The 26,262-nt window shown below is 41.6% G+C and overlaps 1 protein-coding gene across 3 annotated transcripts in view; it reads right to left on the bottom strand.

Moving 5' to 3' along the window:
* Positions 1-26,262, bottom strand: part of LOC127643098 (EMI domain-containing protein 1-like) — a 105,750-nt gene that overhangs the window by 71,376 nt on the left and 8,112 nt on the right. For all 3 annotated transcript variants that reach the window (XM_052125668.1, XM_052125666.1, XM_052125667.1), the window contains exons 2-3: positions 20,129-20,242; positions 10,038-10,141 (exon numbers count right to left, since the gene is read on the bottom strand). In XM_052125668.1, coding sequence (XP_051981628.1) covers positions 10,038-10,141; positions 20,129-20,242 — 218 coding nt within the window. The remainder of the gene's footprint in view (positions 1-10,037; positions 10,142-20,128; positions 20,243-26,262) is intronic.

The raw sequence follows: 26,262 nt of genomic DNA on the forward strand, positions 1-26,262 counted from the left end.
AGAATATTTGGGGTCAAGTCCTTATGAAAGCAATTACAGTATCTGAATTTTGATTAAACACAGTGTGCACACACACACACACACACACACACACACACACACACACACACACACGCACACACACACACACACACACAAAAACTGCACACTGTACTCCTCAGAACTTCATATATCCTACACACACTCACAAACGCAGTGCCACAGTGCCCCTTGCACAAGGGGCATAAGCACTACCCAGCCACACAAAGCTGACTGGCTAACACAAAGACTGGTGAGAGGCTTTGCCTGAAGGTTTGGCCCTTTCCCAAGTCATTAAGGAGAATTTAAGGCATTGCAGAATAAAAAGTGCTTGGTGCACACCCGCTCACAGATAACAGCCTCCATGGTGTGTGCGTGTAACAAACTGATGTTTGAAGCGTAAGAGCTTAGCATAGAACCCCCCGATAAGCTGAGCTGAGCTGTGAAAACACAGATTACATTTCTTTGGCTTTAAAGCAGGCGCCAAATGCCTGCGAGCCGTGTAGATAATTAGCGCATCAAAGCACACAGCCTCTCTTTGGCTGAGAGGCGGGGTTCGAAATGGGACATTTCATTCTCTGTGACAGGTGTGTTAATTCAACACATCCTCCCAAATGACAAACACATAAGCTGCTCACTTCCTCCCATTCGCTGGCTGGCTGTCGGACTCTCTAACACACACACACTCATGAAGAGTTAATATCTACTGAACATGCATATATATTTATTCAGTATTGGCAAGTCATTTAGGACATCTACTTCGTACATGACATGAGTCATGATTGAAGATTGTTTCACTTTTAATTGACTATATCACAATTCCAGTCTGTCAGAAGTTAACATACACCAAGTTAACAGTGCCATTAAGCAGCTAAGAAAATTCCAGAAAATTATGTCAAGCCTTTAGGAAATTCATCAATTAGCTTCTGATAGGAGGTGTACTAAATTGGAGGTGTCCCTGTGGATGTATTTTAAGGTATACTTTCAAACTTAGTTCTTCTTTGCTTGACATCATGGGAAAATCAAAAGTAATCAGCCAAGACCTCAGAAACAAAAGGGGACCTTCACAAGTCTGGTTCATGCTTGGGAGCAATTTCTAAACACCTGAAGGTACCACGTTCATCTGTACAAACAATAGTACGCAAGCATATACACCCTGGGACCACACAGCCATCACGGCCAGAGATGAACATAGTTTGGTGTAAAAAGTGCAAATCAATCCCAGAACAACAGCAAAGGACCTTGTGAAGTTGCTGGAGGAAATAGGTAGACAAGTATATATATCCACAGTAAAATGAGTCCTATATCGACATAATCTGAAAGGCTGTTCAGCAAGGAAGAAGCCACTGTTCCTAAACGGCCATAAAAAAGCCAGACTACAGTTTGCAAGTGCACATGGGGACAAAGATATTAATTTTTGGAGAAATGTCCTCTGGTCTGAGGAAAAATGTTTTTACTGTTTGCCCATAATGACCATCGTTATGTTTGGAGAATAAGGGTGAGGCTTGCAAGCCAAAGAACACCATCCCAACTGTGTAGCATGAGGGTGGAAGCATCATGTTGTGGGGGTGCTTTGCTGCAGGAGGGACTGGTGCACTTCACAAAATAGATCAGGAAGGAAAATGTTGTGGATAAATTGAAGCAACATCTCAAGACATCAGCCAGGAAGTTTAGGCTCTTCCAAATGGACAATGACCCCAAGCATACCTCCAAAGTTTTGGCAAAATGGTTTAAGTACAACAAAGTCAATGTATTGGAGGGGCCATCACAAAGCCCTGACCTCAATCCGATAGAGCATTGGTGGGTAGAACTGAAAAAGCATGTGCGAGCAAGGAGGCCTACAAACCTCACTCAGTTACACCAGTTCTGTCTGAAGGAATGGGCCAAAATTCCAGCAACTTATTGTGAGAGTCTTATGAAAGGCTACCCAAAACATTTGATCCAAGTTAAACAATTGAAATGCAATGCTAAAAAATACTAACAAAGTGTATGCAAACTTCTGACCCACTGGGAATGTGATTAAAGAATTTAAAGCTGAAATAAATAATTCTCTCTACTATTATTCTGAAATTTCACGTTCTTAAAATAAAGTAGTGACCTTAACTGACCTAAGACAGGGAATGTTATCTAAGATTAACTGTCAGGAATTGTGAAAAACTAAGTTTAAATGTATTTAGCTAAGGTATGTAAACTTACTTCAACTGTATAAACATCTCAGAATTAATCCTGAATCATTAATTTAAAAACAAACAAACACTAAAATCTTGAGGAGTTGTTACAAAAATAATTCTTAATCCTCTGAGAAGAAGAGGACGATAAATAATGATTTAACAAGTGTTAGGGCAATATGCTTATCAACAATATTATCTGTGGAGCTCTGCTGAAATAATAAACTAAGTTGAATATGATTTAACAATATTTTTAAATAAAGCCTGGTTAGAGAGCATTTAATTTTTTTTCATGATAAAACATGATGTAATTTGTTCTGTGTACATAATCTGGGCTATTAAATAATCATCTGTATTTTGCAAGAGTGTGTGTGGGGGATTTTGTTGCTTGCAATTACATGGAATTTGGAGATACAGGAGGTATTCATTCAAGCAATAAGCCACAAGATTTAAGTGACTTATTGCTTTTATAAAATAGCAGCAAAAACAAAACAGTATGATAAAATACACCAATGTTCAATAAAGTTAAATTTCTTATTCATAATAATCTGAATAAACAATTCTACATGTATTGTTTTTCCAGATGTTTTACTCCAAAGCAACTGACAAATGAGGAAAGCAAAAGCGATTGATTGTAAAAGGACCCAATAATCACTTTATTTAAAACTATACAGTTAAAAACTATTACAATTTTTGTATAATTATTACGGTATAAATGCAGTTCCCCTTCTGTCACTCACAGAATTTGCATGTCCCGCCCCCGGACATACGGGTATATAGTGAAGCGTGCGTGCGTCTGTCAATCAGACCCTTTCTACGGTTCGCGTTCGAAGGCCAGGCATATCAGTACAAGGTCCTGCCCTTCGGCCTGTCCCTGTCCCCTCGCGTCTTCACCAAGGTCGCAGAGGCAGCCCCAGATCCGCTATGAGTGGGCATCCGCATACTCAATTACCTCGACAACTGACTCATCCTAGCACACTCTCGTGAGTTACTATCCGCACACAGGGACCAGGTACTCACGCATCTCAGCCGTTTGGGGCTTCAGGTCAACTGGGAAAAGAGCAAGCTCTCTCTGGTTCAGAGCATCTCTTTTCTCGGCTTGGATGTCTCAATGTCAGCGCGCCTCACAACCGAGTCAGTTCTCAGGTGCCTCGCTCACTTCAAGCCAGACACAGTGGTTCCTCTCAAACAGTTCCAGAGGCTCCTGGGGCATATGGCATCCTTGGCCACGGTCGCACCGCATGGGTTGAAGCATATGTGGCCATACATAAATCTGTGCGCTCTCGTCATTTGTCACAACTCGCCCACCATCTCCTCCTTTCGAGTCAGCCGCAACTCAGGTCGCTGCTCGCCACTCACATCACGGGCGACCACAACATGAGGGCAGACGCGTTGTCGTGACAGGTTACGCTTAGTGGAGAGTGGAGGCTCCACCCCCAGGTGGTCCAGCTGATTTGGGACCGGTTCGGCATGGCACAGATTGATCTCTTTGCCTCCCAGGACAACTCCCATTGCCCGCTCTGTTACTCCCTCATGGAGGCACCTCTCGGCACAGACACGTTGGCACACAACTGGTCTGGGGGCTGCGCAAGTACGCATTCCCCCCAGTGAGCCTTCATGCACTGGTGCTGTGCAAGGTCAGGGAGGACAAGGAACAGATCACCGTAGTGGCTCCTTGATCTCACGCTCCTCGCAGCACCAGATGCTCACGTCATCCTAAGACTACGACTGGGATACGTGCCCAAGGTTCCTACGACACCCTTCAGGGACCAGGTCGTGAACCTGCAAGCACTGCCCCGGGAGGAGGAGACCCAGCCCCTTCGTTGCTGACCGGGTGTTCCGCTCACAAAGTTGATCCAGTGCACCTTCTCTCCCAGGTTAGCCACTAAGCTCTCGCTTCCTATATGTTCTTCCTCCCTAGTCCTCTGGCCTGCGAATTTCAGCGGAGGAATTCGCCACCAGACCCACCACGAGTCAAGTGCTCTGTGTTGGGCTTGGACTCCACAAGAATAGTTCCGGCTCCAGTCAACTCCCTGTGATATATTTTCTGCGGAATGGATCCCCTGCTGGCAGGACCCGCATCTTCCTTGGGCAGTCCCTGCTGCCCCCCCGGTCGCCGTGTCTGTAGTAACTCCTCTCTTGTCAGGCAGGATTTACCACCGCACCATATCCACGTGTGGCTTGACAACCCCTGTGTGTTTTGGCCACAAGTTACCTCCCCCAAGTCTGGGCAGGTTGTGGTCTCCACAGAGCCTTTTCCCCCTGAAAGAATAGGAATGGGAAAGGACGCCTTCCCCGACACACCTATAGCGTTAAGATAGCCCCAGCCGCTTTGAACTCTATGACGAGAAACAAAGAGAGAGAAAAGGCCGTGGCTGGCCAGCTTGCTCCCATGCCAAGTCATGTTGCCTGTTCTCGTGCGGGTACTGGGAACCTAAGAGTGGTATATGACATCTTTTATTGGGAGGGTTACATGCGGCCGGCACAGCTGCTTATAGCACGCAACAGCCTGCTTGCACCTGTCTCAGCAGTTCACGTAACATGGTTTAGTGCATGGCATTTTTAAATGGGAAACCTTGTGTCACTACAATCGACACAACGTTGAGTGAGTGACAGAAGGGGAATGTCATGGTTACTGTTGTAACCTCCGTTCCCTGATGGAGGGAATGAGAAGTTGTGTCCCCCTTGGCATGTCACTATCTTTATCACTGTAGCGCACCGTACCTTATTCTAGGCTCCTCAGTGCAAAAACCTGACTGACAGACGCACGCCCATTTCCCTTTATACCCATAGGTCCAGGGGCGGAACATGCAAATTCTGTCTGCCAATTTCACATTGGCCTTTTCTCAAGTTCAGAGGTATGCAAGGCTCTCAAGAAAGACCCCTTGTGTCACTACAATCGACACAACGTCTCGTTGCCTCCATCAGGGAATGGAGGTTACAACAGTAACCATGATGTTTTAATGACCTCATCATTGAGAGACTAAATGGAATATTCCGACTTATCCTAAATCATAGACCTTATTCACAGTGGTGCCTTATTTGATTTTTGAAGGGAATGAAAACGAGGCTGTGAGGGCTAACAATGGCATGCACTGTAAAAAAGTCCTAGTTCACATCACATTTTCAAATATTTATATACTAAAAGAGTGTCACATAGCAGTTGTTGTGCACATGCATAAAATGCATTTCTATTCGTTTGCAGTCAGAAAAGTATACTCACAAAGGCAATGTGGTCAAACAGGCACAAGGTGATCCAGAACATGCAAAAACAAAGTATATCTGGGCCTTAAGTCTATCCTTCACAGCCTTGTCTCCATCTCCGTCAAATATCAAATGCATTCCTATTTGTTCGCGGTCAGAGAAGTATACTCACACAGGCAACATGGTCAACCAGGCACGAGGTGCTCTGGAACATGCAAAAACAAAGTATATCTGTGCATTAAGTCTATACTTCACAGCCTTGTCTCCATCTCCGTCAAAAATCAAATATGGCAATACTGTGAATAAGGTCCATTTGTCACACTGCAAGACTACTTAAGTAAACTGCAAAGCTAAAAGGTGAGAGAAATGATGACCAATTACGGTCCGTAAAATGTACACTTTCCCTTATACTTATATATTTTAGCCTAAAATCTGGATGCAGCCTGAATTTCAATCCAGGTCCTGGTTGGTTTGTGCTGGTCAGTGCTGGTTTGCTCTACTAGCTGGTTGACAAACATTGCCATGCTGTTCACCAGCCAAAAAATGCTAGTCAACCAGCAAGGTCTTTCTTGGTAAGCTGGTTGACAAAGAAGATCAAGCTGGTTAAGATAGTTAAGAAGCACAAAACAGTACAGATGTATGCAGAAAGTGTAGAAGAGTACAGAAGCAGTTTATATAAAACTCTACTGGCTGGATGTCCGTGAAAGAATCCTGAGAGCACTTCCATCTGTTAGCACTTAAAAATAACTGCCTCATCTCAAAGACTTACACATAGACAGTAAGACCATATCATAACAGCTCACATAGACCATATCTGAGCTCAGGTAAATACTACGCAGATACAAATTTTGTGTGTGTGTGTGTGTGTGTGTGCAATTTACTTGAGATTAAAAGCTTGACATTTCTTCATATAAGCTTTTGTGTCTTATCAGTGATGTAATGTTTTTAGTAGTTCAGACAACGCCAGTGAAAGAGAGGCATAATAAGAAAAGAACCTGAGATTAAAAGCAAAACAAGTCAGGGAAAAAAGGGGAGAAAACAGAAAATAAATTTTTGGTATCCATATTCATAAATGCACAAAAATACAGAGATCTTCAAGACTGTATAGAGAAATAGTAGGCCCAAAAGTGAAGTAAAATTTTATTATTTACACATCCTCATATAGTTCCAAACCCATATAACTTTTTTGTTTCTTGTGTGGAACAAAAATTGAGAAATGTTAAAGAATGTACTGGCCACTCATATTATGAAAGTGGAATGGATGTGGAATTGAAATTCAGACTTGGACTATAGAATTTGAGTAGAATGTACAAATTTTACATTGTGAATTTAGTCATTTTGGAACTTGACACTCCAAGTCCTCACTTCTCTTTCATCATATGTAAAAGAATGGCCAGGAAATTCTTTACTCATCTTTCGTGTTCCTCAGAAGAAAAACAAAGGTGTATATGTTTGAACCAACATGTGGTGATGATGTGTAAGAGATATTGTTCAAGGATATCACCACTTCTCTCTTCTTTCAATCAATAAACTCCACATCAGAACACAATTGATCCTACAACAACAAAGATATAAAAAATGCACCTAACCCAGTGCTGAGATGCCATTACACTTTACATTTCAAACTAAAACCCATACTGTGTGCTTGACACCAATCTGGAGCCAGTGTAGACACAAACAGAGCCAGCCAAAGAGAGACAGACTGTGGGGTCTGTCTCAGGTTTGACTGTTACTGTCTGGTACAGTAAAGACCAGATCAGTACATCTTACTGTATATGAGAGGATAAAGCTCATTCTCCATGGTGTCTGACATACCAGACTCTAATAAATGTTCATGCAAACAAACACACATACACACACACACACACACACACACACGCACACACTGAACTTTCAGTTTCTGTTCTGTGTTATGGCCTATTGCATCAATCACAGGAGCGATAGCTTCAGGGTGCTGAGGCAAACTCTACACTATGGGGAGAGAGTGCAGAGCTGTCAGTTCCACTCAAGCATATCTGTGATCAGAGATTGTCACACATGGTACTGATAAGACATTAGTGTTCACAGTTCCACACAAGACAGTATTTCATCAACCCTCCCTCATGAGGAACAGACATCACAAAATTCACTCTCTTTATTTCTCATTTCACGGATGTCAATTGTCTTTGGGGTATTTAATTGTGTGAATATATGAAGAAAATTAGCTAAATCAGAAGTAGCATCCCTTACGGGACATTCAGGGACATTATTAATATGGGAACTGATATATTTAAAAAGCTAATACTTCGAAAAAACACATTTCTAATAATGCATAAAAATTATTTTGGAAAAAATAAGTTTTGTCTATAGTAATTAGAATTAGCTTTATATAAAAACATTAAAAGTATATGTTAAGTCCCCATTTAGATAACCAAGTACACGTGTGTTTGTCTGTGGATTTAAGTAAACTCCCAAATTCCCAAAATAATTAAATATTGGGGAAATCAACAAATCAAAAGATTTCTAAATGACAAAGACAACTCAGCCTACTGATGGGGCTTATAATCTATGGCATGGGTCCCAGTTGCCATATACCTGGTAATTAAACTGAGAGTACTTACTGTAAAATGTTCATCTTATCATCTTAAAATGATTCAAGATTCATAAATTTACATGCCCATGTAATCTTTGGGAGATAAAGGTAAACAGATTTGCTTGCTACCTGCAATGGAGAAGCTAAAGGACCCAAGCTCTGATTTCCCTCCTTGGACTACTAATAAATAGATGCAAGATTAAAATAGGCATACATATTTAATTTTAAGTGTGAAGTTGGACAGCTGGCAGAAGTGCCACCAGATTAAGGTAAGCAGATGGTCAGTAGATAAACATGCTTTTTCCAAAACCTTCCTTTTAAAACTTCATGTAGGTAATTAACTGTTTCTCCTATTTTGCTCAGAAAAGATTAAAGACTGCAGATGGACAAAGCCATTGGCTAGGTCTACAGAAACTCCACCCTGCCTCAAAGACAGGAAGTATAGCTAGTACACTCTGTAGGCCACATGACAAACATATGGCATCAGATCTCAATTTACTGCAATTTACAGGGAGCATAAAAGCAGAAACTGTCTATAAATGTAAATTAAAATTGCCACCCTGCCTGCCACATTAAAACATTTTGTGGACTTTAAAAGAGTCAGACCAAAGTACAACTGAAAAACAACTGCTGTGACAAACTGAGGGAGGGTTGAGTGGGTACAGCTGGTTCAAACAACAGCTTAAGCCATCTGTACATTGCAAAGGTGGCACAGAAGCTGCATCTAAAGTGGCATTTAGGTGCATTTACAAAGACCATATAAAGGGATAGTTCACCCAAAAATTTAAATTCTCTCATGATTGTATTTACTCACATATCACAGATGTGTATGAATTCATTTCTTCTGCATAACACAAATTACGATTTTTAGAAGAATATTTCAGCTCTGTGGGTCCATACAATGCAAAGTGAATGGGTGCCAAACTTTGAATCTCCAAAATAAGGCAAAAGGACTTAAATATGTATCTGTTTCTCACCCACACCTATCATATTGCTTCAGAAGATATGGATTCAACCACCCAAGTCATCTGGAGTACTTGTTATGTGGATTTTGGAGCTTCAAAGTTAGGCACCCATTCACTTTGCATTGTATGGACCCACAGAGCTGAAATATTATTCTAAAATCTGAGTTCAGCAGATGAAAGAAAGTGGGAGTAAATTATGAGAGAATTTTCGTTTTTGGGTAAACTAACCATTTAATACTGCTCAGAGCAGGCACAAATGCATTCACAGAGCAATAATGAATCCATAAATAATGTTATGGGATTAATGTTTTAAATATAATTATAAAATTATGAAAACAGAAACATTAATCAAATGAAAATATGAAGTTATTCTTTTAAATATGAAACTAAATTATGAAATATATGCTCTATCATAACAACAATAAAGGCTGCTCTGATGTTGCATATCATTTACAAAGAATTTAAGCAGCATCAGAACTGGCTTGGATGCTAGGGACTGAGGTGTATCAGAGCAGGCTTAATTTAGTTTGGCTTTTGCGTCTTTATACAAAATTTTGAGCAGGCTCAACTCTGAAGACTTTGGCCAAGTCAGACAGGATCAATGCAAAATACAGTATAGTATAGGAGAGGAGAGGAGAGGAGCTGGCTGGTCTTCACATTGACTCCCAGCATGGCTCACACTGAGGCTCTGGCTGACACTTAAAGAGAATGCAGCCAGAAACAGCACGCAAACACGGCTTAAGACATGCTCACATTAATCACACTCTCACTCTAGAACACACACTGTCTCACAGCCATCCATCCTGTTTCTCGTCTTTTGTCTTTTCTATTCTTCACTCTCCTGACAGTGGAGCATGATTTACAAACAAAGACAGAACAGCAAACTAGAGGTAGTCAAAGTCAAAGTGAGACGTGAGTCTTAGCCAGGGTAGAACAATAGTTGTTTGGTGGTCTGTTCATGTGAGCCTGTATAAGCTTTAAAAAAACAAATATCACTACTTCACAATACTTTTGTGTAGTTCTGCATTACAAGACACACACACAGCATAGAGATTCCTTCATTAGAACTGTGCGTACTGTAGTTCCGGATTGAGCAGTTAACTAACTTACCTTCCTCACACTGAGATCCACTGTATCCTGGGCAACATTTCCACTCTAGCGAGGTGATGGTGCGGTGCACGACTTTATAGGATGGACGGACCACAGTGCGGTAGCTATAACACACAAACACATAAAATGTAAGACTTTTGGCTGTTAACAAGTATCCCTTCAGTGAGAGTGTGAAAAGGCTAAAAGTTTAGTGCTAGGGTTAATATTTGGGTTAGCTTATAGTCACTTATAGCCATTTTAACACATGAAACCAATTAAACTGTCATAAAATTGCAAGATTAACTTCTCTGGAATATGGACCACATCAGTTGTTTACACAAGCAACACATTTCCATGCATTATATGAATGGCTACAATTCACAAGTCACCACAAAAATATTGTTAAAACTCTCTGATGTAATTTAATTTCAATTTATTTGGAGTAGGGATGTTCGAGATTAGTTGACTAAATGGTTCTGATGCTGCTAGTCAACACTGGAATTACTGGTCTGTTAATTTTTTTTCCCAGTAAACTGTTAAAAGTTTTTACACATTTACATTTGGCTTTATATTTCTACAAAGGCTGCACTTAAATTACTGTCATATTAATGTTACACATTTTAAATATAATTAATAATAAAAATGTTATTTAAAAAAGAGGATATCTGGAGCGGACACCCTTTCTAACTCGCAGCGCATGCAGGAAAATGTCCTTTCACTAGACAAGCAAACTCAGCAAAGTAGCTATGAAATCACTTCAGTGGTGGTGCGGGAAGCGGATTTCTGAAACGTTGGCTTGAAAATCCCTTTAGATGTTTTCACATTTCAGATGTTTTCTGTATTTTAATCTGTGCATGCTTGTAAATTATTTTTCTGCTGAGCAGGCATTTTTAGGCGCAGGATAATCGCCTCAGGTGAGTCAAGTCCCATCTTTCACAATTTATTTTAATGTGCTGATTAAAAATGCTATTTTCAACGAGGTGCCGACTGCTAAACGGGTTAAACTATCTTTTATTCTGTGTGCACGACATGTTTAGAATACATTTGGTTTATTGTAGGCTACATCAAAGGCCTATTTTTTCTATCCTATAGCAATTTTTTTTCTGATCGTAACTGTAATTGGTCAACATTCTTTACAGAACAGCTGTCATATTAGATCAATGGCTAATGCATGACGTATGTCGTGAAATATGTGCACATTTTCAGCACATTTTTCTCTCTCTCGTAGATTTGGCTTATTAATTATTTTCAAAAATGTCCTGACTGTTATAATATTTTAAGTAACTTTTACTTGGTTAATTCCATTTAGAACAGGCTATTAGGGTTGCTCTATTGGTCCTGCACTATTTATTCAATTGTTTTCAATAAATAAACCTGTATTCGCTAAAGGTGAATGCGTGTCGTTCTTCAATAAAATAGTTTGCTGCTAAAATTCATTCTGGGAGATCAAGAGCAGGCTCACTGTGAAGTGACTAGTTTTAGGTTAAATGGCTATTGTTTGCAAGGCATTAGGGGAAAATTTACATTAAAAATCATGATATCATCTTGGTGAAAACGAGTGACATTTTGAACCATATATTTTAAAACCCCCATGAAAATTAGATAGAGATAATGTTCACGATGTCTCTGAACAACTTATCTATTTTTATCATCTCACATCAGCATTCACTTGTCCGTCTAATGAGAAGTCAAATAGAAAAGTATAAATCAACCTTTGCAGCAATATAAATATTACATTTAAAATGTTGCCAGGATTGAACAGTATATTTTTATGAAAAAGAATAAATAAAACTGTACACACTAAAATAACAGTATAGCACTGCATTGTGGGATATAAAGGTGAGAAACCCATAAGGTTTTCTGCATGAATAATTATGTAGAGTTGAAGTCAGAAGTTAACATACACCTTAGCCAAATACATTTAAACTCAGTTTTTCACAATTCCTGACATTTAATCTTAGAAAACATTCCCTGTCTTAGGTCTGTTAGGATCACTACTTTATTTTAAGTCAAAATAATAGTAGCGAGAATGATTTATGTAATAATTTATTTCAGCTTTTATTTCTATCATCACATTCCCAGTGGGTCAGAAGTTTACATACACTTTGTAAGTATTTGGTAGCATTGCCTTTTTAATTGTTTAACTTGGGTCAAAGGTTTTGGGTAGCCTTCCACCAGCTTCAATAAGTTGCTTGAATTTTGACCCATTCTTCAAAGACAGAATGGGTGTAACTGAGTCAGGTTTGTAAGCCTCCATGCTCACACACGTTTTTTCAGTTCTCTGCCCAGATTATCAGATTGAGGTCAGGGCTTTGTGATGGCCACTCCAATACCTTGACTTTGTTGTCCTTAAGCCATTTTGCCATAACTTTGAAAATATGCTTGGGGTCATTGTCCATTTGGAAGACCCACTTGCGACCAAACTTAAAATTCCTGGTTGCTTCAATATATCCACATAATTTTCCTTCCTGATGCCATCTTTGTGAAGTGCACCAGTCCCTCCTGCAGCAAAGCACCCCCACAACATGATGCTGCCACCCACATGCTTCACAGTTGGGATGGTGTTCTTCGGCTTGCAAGCCTCACCCTTCTTCCACCAACCATAACGATAGTCACCATGGCCAAACAGTTCAATTTTTGTTTCATCAGACCAGAGGAAATTTCTTCAGAAAGTAAGATCTTTGTCCCCATGTGCACTTGCTCACTGTAGTCTGCTTTTTATGGCAGTTTTGGAGCATTGGCTTCTTCCTTGCTGAGCAGCCTTTCAGGTTATGTCAATATAGGACTTTTTTACTGTGGATATAGATACTTGTTTACCTGTTTCCTCCAGCATCTTCACAAGGTCCTTTGCTGTTTTCTGGGATTGATTTGCACTTTTCGCACCAAACTACATTCATCTCTAGGAGACAGAATGCATTTCCTTCCTGAATGGTATGATGGCTGCGTGGTCCCATGGTGTTTATACTTGCATACTATTGTTTGTACAGATGAATGTGGTACCTTCAGGCATTTGGAAATTGCTCCCAAGGATGAACCAGACTTGTGGAGGTCCACAGTTTTTTTCAGAGGTCTTGGCTGATTTCTTTGAATTTTCCCATGATGTCAAGCAAAGAGGCACTGAGTTTGAATGTAGACTTTAAAATACATCCACAGGTTCTCCTCCAATCAGTACACCTATCAGAAGCTAATTGTCTAAAGGCTTGACATCATTTTCTCAGTTAACTTAGTGAATGTTAACTTCTGACCCACTGGAATATGATCAATTAAAAGTGATTTAAGTGATATAGTAAATTAAAAGTAAAAATATATCTGTCTGTAAACAATTGTTAAAAAAAATTATTCATGTCATGCACAAAGTAGATGTCCTAAACGACTTGCCAAAACTATAGTGTTGTAATATAATATCTGTGGAGTGGTTAAAAAATGAGTTTTAATGACTTCAACCTAAGTGTATGTAAACATCTGGCTTCAACTGTATGCTTGGGAAATTATTGGGGCAACAAAAAAAGTTTTATTTAATGTTGTTGTTTTTTATGAATAGTTGTGTTTTGTTTGAAGTCACCATTATGGTGATTAGTGTTCCCTTGAGCTGGTACCTTGGACCTATTTATTTTATATTATGTTCTTCCAGGCAGTGCAATTGTATTGTTGTAAAACCTTTTGAAAGACAAAACCTAAGGTCAGATTGAATGTCTGATCCTTCTTTGCAAATGGCACTATATGTGGCAATAGTGAACATGAGTGAACACAAACAGAAATCAACACTCGGCCTAAAAAATGCAACAATGTCAATTAACAAGCATGCTTTCATGTAAAAAGTAAAAGCTTTTATAAAATATAAGTAACTAAGACTTCAACAAAAAACAACAGCAAAATATATGTAATTCCTTCATGCCGCAGTGCATGCTTGGAACTTAGCTGTTCATTTCAACAGCTATATCCTGTTAAAATACAGTTATATACTGTAACTGAAAAAACAGTATCTAGCTGTTAATTTCAACAGCATTAAAACACTGTATTTTTACAGTATGATACAGGCGACTACAGCTTCCAGTAGTTTAATGTTTTTTAACAGGATTTCTTTTTACAGTGTACAATGCAAGGTGAGCATGTTGCAGATAAATGTCCTTTTCCAGTGGAATGTAGCGTCAGATTTAATAGATTAAGTATATTAAATGGTTTGCATAAACAAATGGACTGTTCCCTTTACAAAAAGCTTCACTTTGATGCTGCGCTTTTGCTAAGCGCTACGGGGAAACACGTCTCAGTGTGACCAGCTGTGAATATGTATGCAACACGTCAATGAACATTGACTGGAATTTATAGCCTCTGCCGATGTAATCATTGGACGCACCTGGCGCAGTGGCTATAAATAGATGCGTCACCGGTGCATCATCACACATTTCGTCTTCAGAGCCATTCTGTGATGTGTGCTTTCACAAATCTGTCAAACTTTCTTTCCTCTGTTAGGAGTTAGATTCCGTTAGGCAGTGTGCAGTTGATACCTTTTCTCCTTTCTGTTTCCTCTGAAAAGAATAATATATATATATATATATATATATATATATATATATATATATATCGGTCATTTAAAAAAAAATGACTGAGAATGAAGGCAAAAGATGCGTGTTTCCCTGTCTCCGCTTTTTGCCCGAGACGGACACGCATCAGTTTTGTTTCATTTGTTTGGGGGAAGAGCATGCTGCTCTCGCGTTGCGGCAGGGCGGGTGCGAGCATTGTGATCTGCTTTCGGGCAGAATGCTTCACGCTCGCCTCGCTCACTTCCGGGAGTCAGCGCCCACACTTCACTCGTGGGGCTCTCGCATGGATCTGGCAGAGGAACGAGAGACAGGTTTTTCCCTTTCGCTCGCTCTCTCCTCTGATCCAGCCGGTCCTTCCCGTGATCTTGAAGCGTGCCACGGCGCCTCTTCAGTTCATGAGGAAGACCACGACTCACTTGGTTCAGCGGAGATAGAGCTATCCACCTCCGGGCATTCCGTGTTTGATAAACCAACAGAGGAATTGCTCGACGTGGTTACTCATGCTGTGGCCAAGCTTAAAATAGACTGGCCTCGACAACAAGAGACCCCCAAACATTCTAAATTGGAAGATAGATTTTTGTCTGGTGGCCGGGGGAAGGGAACGCCTCATCAGTCCCTTCCCTTCTTTAATGCCCTCCATGACGAGCTTTCTCGTTCATGGAGGAGACCTTATACTTCCCGTGTTCACGTGCCCTCGACGTCGATATATTCGACTATCGTGGGTGCTGAGGCACGGGGGTATTCGATGATGCCGCCGGTTGAAGAGACACTTGCGGGTTATCTCTCACCAGGCTCGGCACCATCAATGAAAAGACCCTCACTCCCCACAAAGCCGTGCAGGACCACCTCCACGCTAGTGGGGAAGGCGTATCAAGCGGCGGGTCAGGCTGGTGCTGCCCTGCACACCATGGCGGTCTTGCAGGCATACCAGGCTGATCTGCTTAAGGACCTGAGTGCAGGTTCCGCGCTCGACGAGGAAGCATTTTCTGAGCTTCGCCGAGCTACGGACCTGTCTCTTCGTGCGACCAAGCAGACAGCCCGTGCTATTGGCCGGTCTATGTCCGCATTGGTCAGCACGGAGAGACATTTATGGCTCAACCTATCAGGCATCAAGGACAAAGATAAAACTTTTCTTCTTGATGCCCCAATTACGCCTTCTGGGCTTTTCGGAGACGCTATGACGACAGTTATCTCCAGGTTCCAGGAGGCAAAAAGCCATGAGGAAGCGTTTGGGCAATTCTTCCCTCACCGCACTCAGGGGGCGGGGCCATCGGCCACCCAGTCCCACCCCAGTGCTCTTAGAAGAGAGGCTCAAAAACAGAGCGTGGCGAGCCGTGCTCCCCCTCGTCAGGAATGGGGAGAGGCTCGTCGCCCCCGACAGCCTCCAAAGCAAGACCTCAGGGCAGTTATCTCAAGGAGGAAAAAACCCTGAGTGTCTTGCACTTAACCCAGTGGGGGTAGCTCCCCTCGGGATGGGGCGCGTGTCCTATTCACTATGCCCCTCCCGGTACCCTCACGAATCCTCTCCTTCCCCGCCGCCTTTGGTGTTTTAGGAAGCAGAGGTTTCTAACAAAAAGTTGGGTGTACCGCTGTTCCTGCCTTATTTCAGGACTCGGAACACCCGACATCCCCTCAACAGGAAGTGTTAAAATATAATACCCATCTCAGAGATTCTGGCAGCGTGGAAACTTCTGCCGGATATATTCTTCTCTGTGGGTCTTATAAGGGCATCAGGATTTAATTCACTCACCGCTTTTCCGTGTTTCAACGGCATGTTCTCACTACCGTGAACCGGATTTCTTTTTATGTAAAAAAAAAAAAATCAATCTCCTGGTTAAAGGGGCCATGGTATGTGTTCCCCTTCCAGAGAGAGAGTTAGGCTATTACACTAAATACTTCCCGTTTCCCATGGAGGGTGAGGGGTGGCATCTGGCTTAGATCTTAAAGCTTGAACTACCCATGGGTGTTCAAGTCCAAGATGATGCCATTTAGAAGTTCTGCCACAACATGGGAAGTTCCTGAGGTTCACTTCCGGGGGCGAAGTCTTCCAGGGTCAGGTTCTTCCACTCAGCCTAGCCCTTTTTATCCGCACATTCACAATGCATGTTGTAGCGCTGGCTCCTTGCGACTCCGGGGCATCTGCATTCTGAATTATGTAGACGACTGGCTGATCCTAGCGCAGTTCCAGAAACTGGCAGTTCAGCACAGGTACATCGTCTTAGCTCATCTGTTTCTCTGGGGTTGAGGCTCAACGCCAAGAAAAGCGTCCTCTCTCCCACTCAGAACACTGTCTAAATGGGGCATCGTATGGAGTTCAATCACAATGCGGGCACAACTGTCTCCCGCTAGAATTGAGTCCATTCAGCTCACCCTGAGCAAAGTCAGGCTAGGTCAAGGTTGCACTGTTATCAGTATCAACGATTTCAAGGTCTCAGGGCGACCGCGTCCACGGTGATCCCTCTGACCTTCTGCTCATGAGACCGTTTTTGTCGTGGCCAAAAGCCAGGGGATTTCTTCCTAGGGCCAAAACCCCTAGGCTAAATAGGGTTACGCGCCTCAGGCTTCGTTCCCTTTCTATGTGGTTCAGACCCCGGTTTTCTGCCTTGGGTCCCACTCTAGGTGCGTCTTGTTGTCGCAGACTACTAACGACAGACGCCTCCCTGACGGGCGGGGTAGCGGCCTTAAGTGGTCGTCCAGCTTAAGGGGATAGAAGGGTCATCAGCTCGGTTGTCACAGTCACTGTCTCGGGTTAATGGCTGTATTTCTGGCCCTGAAATACCTCCTCCTGAGGCTGCCATGTCTTGGTGCGGGTGGACAATACAGCGGTAGCCTCTTACATAAATCATCAAGGAGACCCACGTTCTTGTCAGCTGTATTTCTGACACGTCGGATTCTCCTTAGGGCCCAGGGTAAGCTCCTGTCACTCAGGTCAGTTATATCCCTGGATGCCCGTATACAGGAGCATATTTACGGTCCAGATGGAAAATACCAACGGGGGAGTTAAGAACTCCACCCTAAGGTAGTAGTTGCCCAGAGTTCGCCAGCAAGGGTTTTTGCCTCTTACTGATAGCACTGCGCTGGCCGAACAGGGCTTGGTTCTCGGAGCTAATCTCTTCCCTCGATGGCTCGCCTTATGCGATTTCGAGCAGGAAGGATCTTCTATCTCAGGCACAGGGCAATATTTCATCCCTGCCCCGAATTGTGGAATCTTTCATGTTTGGCCCCTAAGGGTACCAACTGAGGGACACAGGGCTTTCTCCTGAGGTTATCGAGACCTTTTTTAAATGCCGGGCTTTTTCCACTTGGAACAAGTTTGGGTGAGATCTTAGGCCAGAAGAGGACCTCTTCGCCTCTATGAATAGCTTAATGTCCCTCTACTTCTCCCTGAAATCACCCAGCCCCCTTGGGTCTGGACGTTAAGACACATACATGACCCAGAGTGCGTCTGTATGCATTTCTTTCCCCGGTTTCTCTGCTCCCAGGAGTCTTGGCCAATGTTCACCAGCAAGGGTCTTGCCTCCTACTTATGGCGCTGCGCTGGCCGAACAGACTATGGTTCTCGGAGTTATTATCCGTCCTCTACGGTTCGCCTTGGTCGATTCCGAACAGGGAGGACCTTCTTTCTCAGGCTCAGGGGACATATTCATCCCCGGCCCGAATTGTGAAACCTTTCATGCTTGGCCCCTGTAGGGTACCAACTGAGGTTCGCAGGGCTTTCTCCTGAGGTTATCGAGACCATTTCAAGTGCTAGGGCTCCCTCCACTTGGAACTGATCTGGGTAGATTTTACAGGGCAGAAGAGGACCTCTTCGCCTATGTTGATAGCGCAATGTCTCCTCTACTTCTCCCTGAGTCAATAACCCCCCGGGGGCTGATCGTGGTGGTGCATACATGGCACTAATGTGCCTGCATGCGTTTCCTTCTAATAAGTTCATATTACAGAACCAGCTAACTGCCAGTTTGCTTCAGTTTTGGAGTCTCTGTAGAAAGAACTGTCAGCGGGCACTGGCCTCACCACTGCCAGGTTCTATGTGGCCTCCACTTCGGTTTGCCACACCTCGGTGGGCGGGTGGGCATCCTTGCTAGGACCCCCCTTTTAAAACCTCTAGAGTCAGCGTTTGGTAGACTTCTGACTTTCAAGATGGTTTCTCATATGGCAATTACGTCTCTAAGGAGACTTGGGTACCTACAGGCTTTGTCTCTTTTGCCGGCCTGTTTTGAGTTGCCCCAGGTAGGACCAAAAGCATTCTTTGCACCCTCACCCTGACTACCTGCCCAAGGTGCCTTTCGCGACCCTTGGCCAGTCATTCTCTAAGCCTTCTGCTCCCTGCCGTTTGTAATGCCGGAGCAGCTAAAGACTACTCAGACTTTGTCCAGTCTGTGCCCTTCAGAATTATGTCCACCGCATTTGCTAGTGGCGTAAAGTCAGGGCAGCAGTTCTTCACTTTGAAGCCGTGACCGGGTTGTCACTATGGGTGAGGGACCTTACTGCCCGGGCCTACGAGACGCCAGTAGGTTTTAGGGCGCACTCTACCAGAGGGCTCTCCTCCTTTAAAGCCTTTGCTAGAGGTCTCCCTCTGCGGAAAGTTTATGGTGCGGCAGGTTGGTCCTCTCTGCGCACATTCATTAAACTTTTATAGTTTGGATGTTCTTGCCACTCTGGGCTCTTACGCCCTTGAGTTGACACTGAACAAGTCTGTGATGCGGAAGGCTGGTCCTCTCCGCACACATTAATCAAATTTTATGGTTTAGATGTTTATGCTACTCTGGGCTCTTATGCCCTTGAGTCGACATCTCAAGCTCATGTCTGAGACCTCTCGCGTTTTTGTGAGCACACCACAACCGTAGGGGTCCGGACAGCCCCAGTGCGGCGACGTGGGTATTGCGTTCCCCGTAGCGCTTAGCAAAAGCGCAGCATCAAAGTGAAGCTTTTTGTAAAGGGAACGTCTCGGGTTACATGTGTAACCCTTGTTCCCTGAAAAAAGCAGAACGAGATGCTGCGCTTCTTGCCGCACTGTGACGTCCCAGGACTGCTCTTCAGAACGAAATATCTGATGATGCACCGGTGACGCATCTATTTATAGCCACTGCGCCAGGTGCGTCCAATGATTACATCGGCAGAGGCTATAAATTCCAGTCAATGTTCATTGACGTGTTGCATACATATTCACAGCTGGTCACACTGAGACGTGTTTCCCTGTAGCGCTTAGCAAAAGCGCAGCATCTCGTTCCGCTTTTTTCAAGGGTTACACATGTAACCCGAGACGTTTTCTGAGGTTATTTTCTTTTTAGACTAGTCGACTCCAGAATTGTAGTTTAAATGTCAGTAAAATGAGTCCAGCACATCCCTAATTTGGAGCAGGAAATAATTATGACTCGTCCCTCAGTTTGCACTTAAAAAATAAAAAATCTGAAGGCCATATAAAAATGTGCATCCTGTTCACACATGATCTCTGAACAGAAAAATGCCTTTCAATTTACTGCAAAGGCTGCATGTGTGAAAGTACCTTATGAAAGGACCCTACAATGATACAAAAACAAATGTGCGAGTGTGTGAGAATTATAAACTCACCTTCCCCCATTGCAGCCTTGAGGCCACCTGCAGGTCTGGTACACTCTCTGAAGAGTGGTTCCATTCTGAACCTGACATGTCACTGTCTTAGTCACTGTCTGCGGACACCAGTTCCTAAGAAATGGAAATTTAAATAGAAAATTACTTCATTATTCCTAAAGGGAAATTTGTCTTGTACATAAACAAACCCTTGTCACTCTCCGTCAAATCATTATATAACAAGAATAATAAATAATAATACCACGTAAAACATCTCATAATAAAAATAACAAATATTGTATAACTCAAAAAAGCACTGTAAAATATCATAAAGCATGAAAAATAATATTAACCTTATAAAACATTATAGGGACACATGAAATATTTAATATCACATTTTCAGTTTGTTATTTAGTATTTGAACTGAAATTGAAATGATTTCTTAAAAAGATAATACCTATTCAATGGCAAACTGTACGTTTGCCAGAGGGTTATATATTTGCTGTTTAGTATTTTAATTGATGTAGGTATAACGAGAGAGAGAGATGAGGAACAGAGAAACACAGCGATTTAATTTCAACACGCATTGAATGGTTCTGATGACATAGGAATAAATGACAAACTTCAATTCTGGTGGCAATAACACAAAACTACAAACCACAGCTGGCCATAAAATGATCTAACCCAACTTATACTAATAGAAGACTCACACATAAAAGTGATCAGTGTTTAGTGGAGCTCCATGGGACGCCTGAACAAACCCTGTGCGTCTATGTCCTTCTACAGTTGAACCATCCCTTTTGAAAGATCTTTATGGTGTTTACACAGGTTAAATGGCCCGTAAGCCCAGCAGGAAAGTATTGTCAGTGCTGTTAATTTTGCGGTCTTTCCCTATCAATACACATCCGCCCATTTTTATTCTTTCCGCAGGACAACAAGCAGGTCAAGTCACAGAGGGGGACAGAGGGTGGGGATCATTGCTCAGTGTGTGCGTGTGTTGTGTGTGTATGTGTGTGTGTGAATGTGAGTGAGCGGGTTCCCCATCTAGATTTAAGACAGCTTTTAGAATCTCAAGCCAAAACTGGAGCAGAGACTGGCTCTTTTGTGCTTTTTTATCAGGGCTTCTCTTCACATAGCTGGAAAAGCTGTGAAACATTTTGAGCTGCTCAAAAAAAATGGCTTAACACGAGTGACTTGCTTTCAAAAGGTGACAAAACACTGAATAAGGTGCCCATTTCTTTTGTTTTGTCACATTAACACAAACAATGTCTCAAAATCTCCTAGAAAGTGTGTAGTCTCTCGGAAAGATTTCCATGTGTTTTCAAAGGCTTATTTAGAGCATTTTATATATGGAAGCCTGAATGCTCTAAAACATGAATCCAGCTATAGGGCAGCTTTAGAGACCTGACACAGAAAACCCCTCAAGGTATGGTTTCAGTCACGGTTTTCTTGCTAAGTGGAAAATGCAAGCAAGAGAAACAACCCTGGGAGACAAAAGTCATCTGGAATGTTTTCTACGGTAATCATTAAATGTGCCGTACATGATGTGGAACTTTCTAATTGGGAAGCCAGTGGCAAATCCAGCTCTGATGAGGAGCAGGCTATAGAGAAAGGGAAAAGTAACACAGATCCAAAACAAAGCAACACGGCAAGAGCCCAGGCTTTTGGCATATGCAAGAAGTCAAAAGAAAGGAATGAACGTGGGTTTGAAGAGAATCACCAATCAGATCTCTTTCTCCTCTGAGTTCCCTCATGATTTTTACCCAGAAAGGCTTGAAACAAAGAGCCATTGATAAGTTCACCTCAAACAGACCTTTGTATAAACCATTATTTCTCATGTTAAGCAAACAAAAGTCAATGAGATGTGGAGCAGAATTCAAAGAGAGTTAATGCACACATAACATATGGAGGTCATTATATTTACTATACTTGTGGTGGTTATTATCAACAGTTCAGTGTACGCACAGCTATGATCACACACCAGGAAAACAATGCAGAGGGCTGTACTTGAAAAATAATTAGCATCAATTTGCCTGTATAAGTAATGACAGTCCCATTCTTGCACTGGATCTTTGTGTTTGTGATTATGTTCATAATTGAGCATTCAATTTTAGGGTTTGCTTATGTTGGACAATTTAGAAATGCTAACATCACACTCACATAGGGCTGGGTGTTATGTCAGTGTATACTGTGTAATAGTAGAAATGTATGGTGTACATAAGTTGACTATTTTAAAAGAGCTTTGGATATGACTCTGTGAATCTGATCCATATATTTTACATACTACTATTTTTATTCAAGTGTTACTGAGAAGCTGTTTTTGCACTGATGCCAGACTTTTCATTCATTTGTTATTAATTATCTTATCTTTTGTTTTGCATTCATACATTTCCAATTAAATAAAAAGAGAATATCCAATTACATTTCCAAAAATAGGCATTACAGCATGTTTAATTAATAAAAAGGCCATTATTTCATTGAATTTTAAGCACAAATAACTATATAGTTATTTATAGCACTTATCTTTACCGCCATGGCAAATTCTATTATTATTTACTCACCCTCTTGATTTCCCAGGTGTGCATGACTTTCTTTCTTCACCAGAACACATTTGATGAAAATAGAAAAATATCTTTGCTCAGTAGGTCCTAAAAATGCAAGTGAATCGAGATTTTTCTTTTGAAGCTTCAAAAATCACAGACAGCCAGTGTAAAAAACCAGTCTGCATAAACAACCTCTATAAGACTCCAGTGGTTAAATGAATGTCTTCTAAAGCAATACGATCAATTTTGGTGTGAGAAATATCAATATTTAAGTACTTTTTAGCTATAATCCAACGCTTTGGCTAGGCTTCAGGAGGGGTTGGAGTCCAAGAGGTCTGTCCTGTGACGGATTCGCATTGCCATGATACAGACTTAATCTCACGTTCTCTGCTCAATTGAGACATCCAAGATAAGCATACAAATGCACAGATAAAGAAACAGATAAATACAGATCTAAACCAAAACCAACCAAGCTACTGTACAGCATTCCTCCTTCTAACTTGTAAACAGTGCTGTGGCTGTGAAGCACAGATGTCAGTTCTTGCGTGTTTCAAATGTCAATTTTATTAAGTCACATGCATGTACCACTGCTGACAGGAAGCATGATTTGGAGTTAAAAAATTATTTAAAAATGTATAATTTTCACACTAAAAACAATATTTAGAAGACATTAATTTGATATTTTTCATCCTTTCATTCTCAATCATCTTTTTGCCAACGTATTTTTAATCGCTTTCCACGCTTAATTAATCAACAAACAAATAGAGAAAAACAAAAAGTTTATCTTGTCAGAATTTATTCCTTGATGCTTACAACCAAAGTCTGACAACTGTTTCACAAATCGCATGCATGAAGCAGCGCGTGAGTCTGAGTTCAACCCCGTCAGGCCTTCAGAATTTCTTCAGAATCCCTCAACAGTGCAAATGAATGTGCAAATAAAGATTCATCAGCCAATCAGATTGATTTATTTGTTGTTGGTGGGTGTGATCTTTAGGATATGTCCTGGTGGAGGCCTTCTAGATGGCCTTGATTGACCTAATCATGCTTTAAGGGATGTACGTAATTCAAGAGTATAAAGAGTAAGATCAAGCTGTCTGACGAGCCGGCTGTCATCACTGCTGGTATTGCCGTTGAGAAAGAGATCCTTATGGATTTAAAAACACGAGATGTTCTGCATGACCGTGTGATTGCTTAATTTATTAAACAGGAAAGGAGGACTGATTTTCACTTCAAGCAAATTGGCAAGTTTTTGCAATGTTATAGCAACATCAGGAGTTTTCTACATGTAAATTAGGCTGCTTAAGCATTCAGAGTTGGATCAAGTTTTGAAATGTAGTGTTGCATTCCACTGAACTTGGAAAGTCAGATTTTACAACTTCCTACTAGGAAAAGTGCAATGGAATGCATCTTTAAGTCAGAATTACGACTTCTAGGCTTGTGCAGAAATTCTTATCTCCAATTTCGCCAAGAAGCAGGGGCATGATATCACACAACATGTCGACACTATACAAAGTAAGATATACAAAGTAAGTGATAAACATTCACTTTATTAAGTAATATCGATAAATGAGTTTGTTTCCACATTACATGATATTAAAGCTTGTTTAACAATCGCCTGCAGAAACAGGTGTATAAAACATTATAATCTCTTTTGATAATTGTACAACTGAAGCACAAATGCTAGTGCTGCTGCATAATGTTTATCAGTTGGGTTGCTAGGAGACATCTCTAATGAGATACAAACCCCTGCTAAGCTAAAGGGAGCATTGCAGTTTTTTTTCCTTAAACATCATCTTCCGAATATTGGTGAATGGAATGCATTTATGGTCGGAGATATCAAGTAGGAATATCCCTCATCCAACTTGAATGGAACTCTGTATAACCATTGTGGCAGTGGGGGTGTGGTCAAGCCTCCGTCGGGAGAGAGAGAGAGCGGTACAGATGCATACACCTGGCAATAAAGCTGATTATGAGTCTTATGATTCCTAACTTTAGAACCCTAGTTGACCACTCAACAAGAGGGCCAACCCACTGATCCTGTCCATTCAGGGGATCATTTTACTCTGCTAATCCACTACTTTATTTGAACAGATATAGGATTAAGACCAACTCTTAGCAGTCTACCAGTCACATGAACAGTTTGTGGGAGGAGGTGTCCGAACAATATCCAGATAACGATTTAGAGCAGTGCAGCCATCAGAACATAGTTCCCACACTGCCCTCAAAACACAATAAACGCTTTGTGAACAGGGAGATTTGTTCAGCCAATCATTTCCCCCCTCTCCTCTCATCTGATGCAGACTTCATGTGGTACTTTCCCTAACAGTACCTTCAATGCAGCAATTATTCCCTTGACAAAATCATGCTACAAGGCCTGGGACACTGTGCAAAATATCCTATCCATTTTAAAACTGCACAGAGTGCATGGCATTCTCTGGATCTTTAAGGAAATGGGATGAATCTGGACACAGTCCAGCTCCATAAGAAATACTGAGAGGATTTACAGAGAACAAAAAGGACAAAAGCCATTGAATTGAAAATTATCCCTTGCCCACTTTCTGAACACAGAGATGGAGGAAGAGGGAGCTAAACTCTACTTTTGATCCAGAATTTAGCCACAGGGGCAGGGAGATATAGTAGGTTAAATGAGGAGGAGCAATACTTATAGACCATTATGCCTGTAATCTAACATCTCTACTTCAAGTAGCATCTATGACGGGTCATTATGCAACCCAGTTACCAACCCACATTGTAACTCTCAATATCAAAATAGTTCTGCTTATTGTTGTGCCCTGAAAACAGAGCAATGCTAGATTTAGGAGAAAACTGAAGAAAAGAGGAATATGTTACTTCTCAGAGGTTGCTCGTTCATAGCTAATGTGACTTTATTGGAGCTCCAGGGGACAACTGATGACATACCGCAAAAGTATAGAATTACAAAATTAATGTGGATGCAGTAGCCCAGATAATTTGGTCTTGGAATAACTTGATTTACATTTTTGTAGTTAATATTGAAATGTTGACTTTTTGATTGCATGTGCTGCTATCCTGGGAAATCAGAGGATATCAGAATCAGAATCAGAGCAGGAGCACAGAAAAAACACATGTGAAGCAATTGAGAAAAAAAAAAATCTCAATTTGCTCCTCATTTAATCTCATTACTGTAGGAGAAACAATTCTAATGAAAATAGGTAGTGGTTGCACAAGAGATTAAAGCATTATATTTATTAAAGAGAAGATTCTCTGACATATTATATTCAAAGCTGCATTGCATTGATTTCAGCACTGCTTCTACTGTGTCTCAGATATGTGGTAGGTAATGTAAGTCAAGCTAAAAGGTGTGAAAGCTTTCAACAGCCTGGCAGTGCTACATTTCATTGGCATTAACATGCACTTGGCCAACAGTTAGAAAAACTCGCTCCTTCACATACACACAAGGGATCTAATAAATAACTTTGAAATGTGGGCAGAACATAGCACAGAATGTTAGGGGGAGACAACTAAAATCAGAAAATTATGGCAGAAATCACGGAGTTGGACTGTGCGCAACTCAGCACAAAGCAGGTGGCAAACATGCCAAGGTCATAAAACAAAAGGAAAACAACCCACACA

The sequence above is a fragment of the Xyrauchen texanus genome, chromosome 4 (genome assembly GCF_025860055.1).
Source record: "Xyrauchen texanus isolate HMW12.3.18 chromosome 4, RBS_HiC_50CHRs, whole genome shotgun sequence".
In the NCBI taxonomy this organism is placed as follows: domain Eukaryota; kingdom Metazoa; phylum Chordata; class Actinopteri; order Cypriniformes; family Catostomidae; genus Xyrauchen; species Xyrauchen texanus.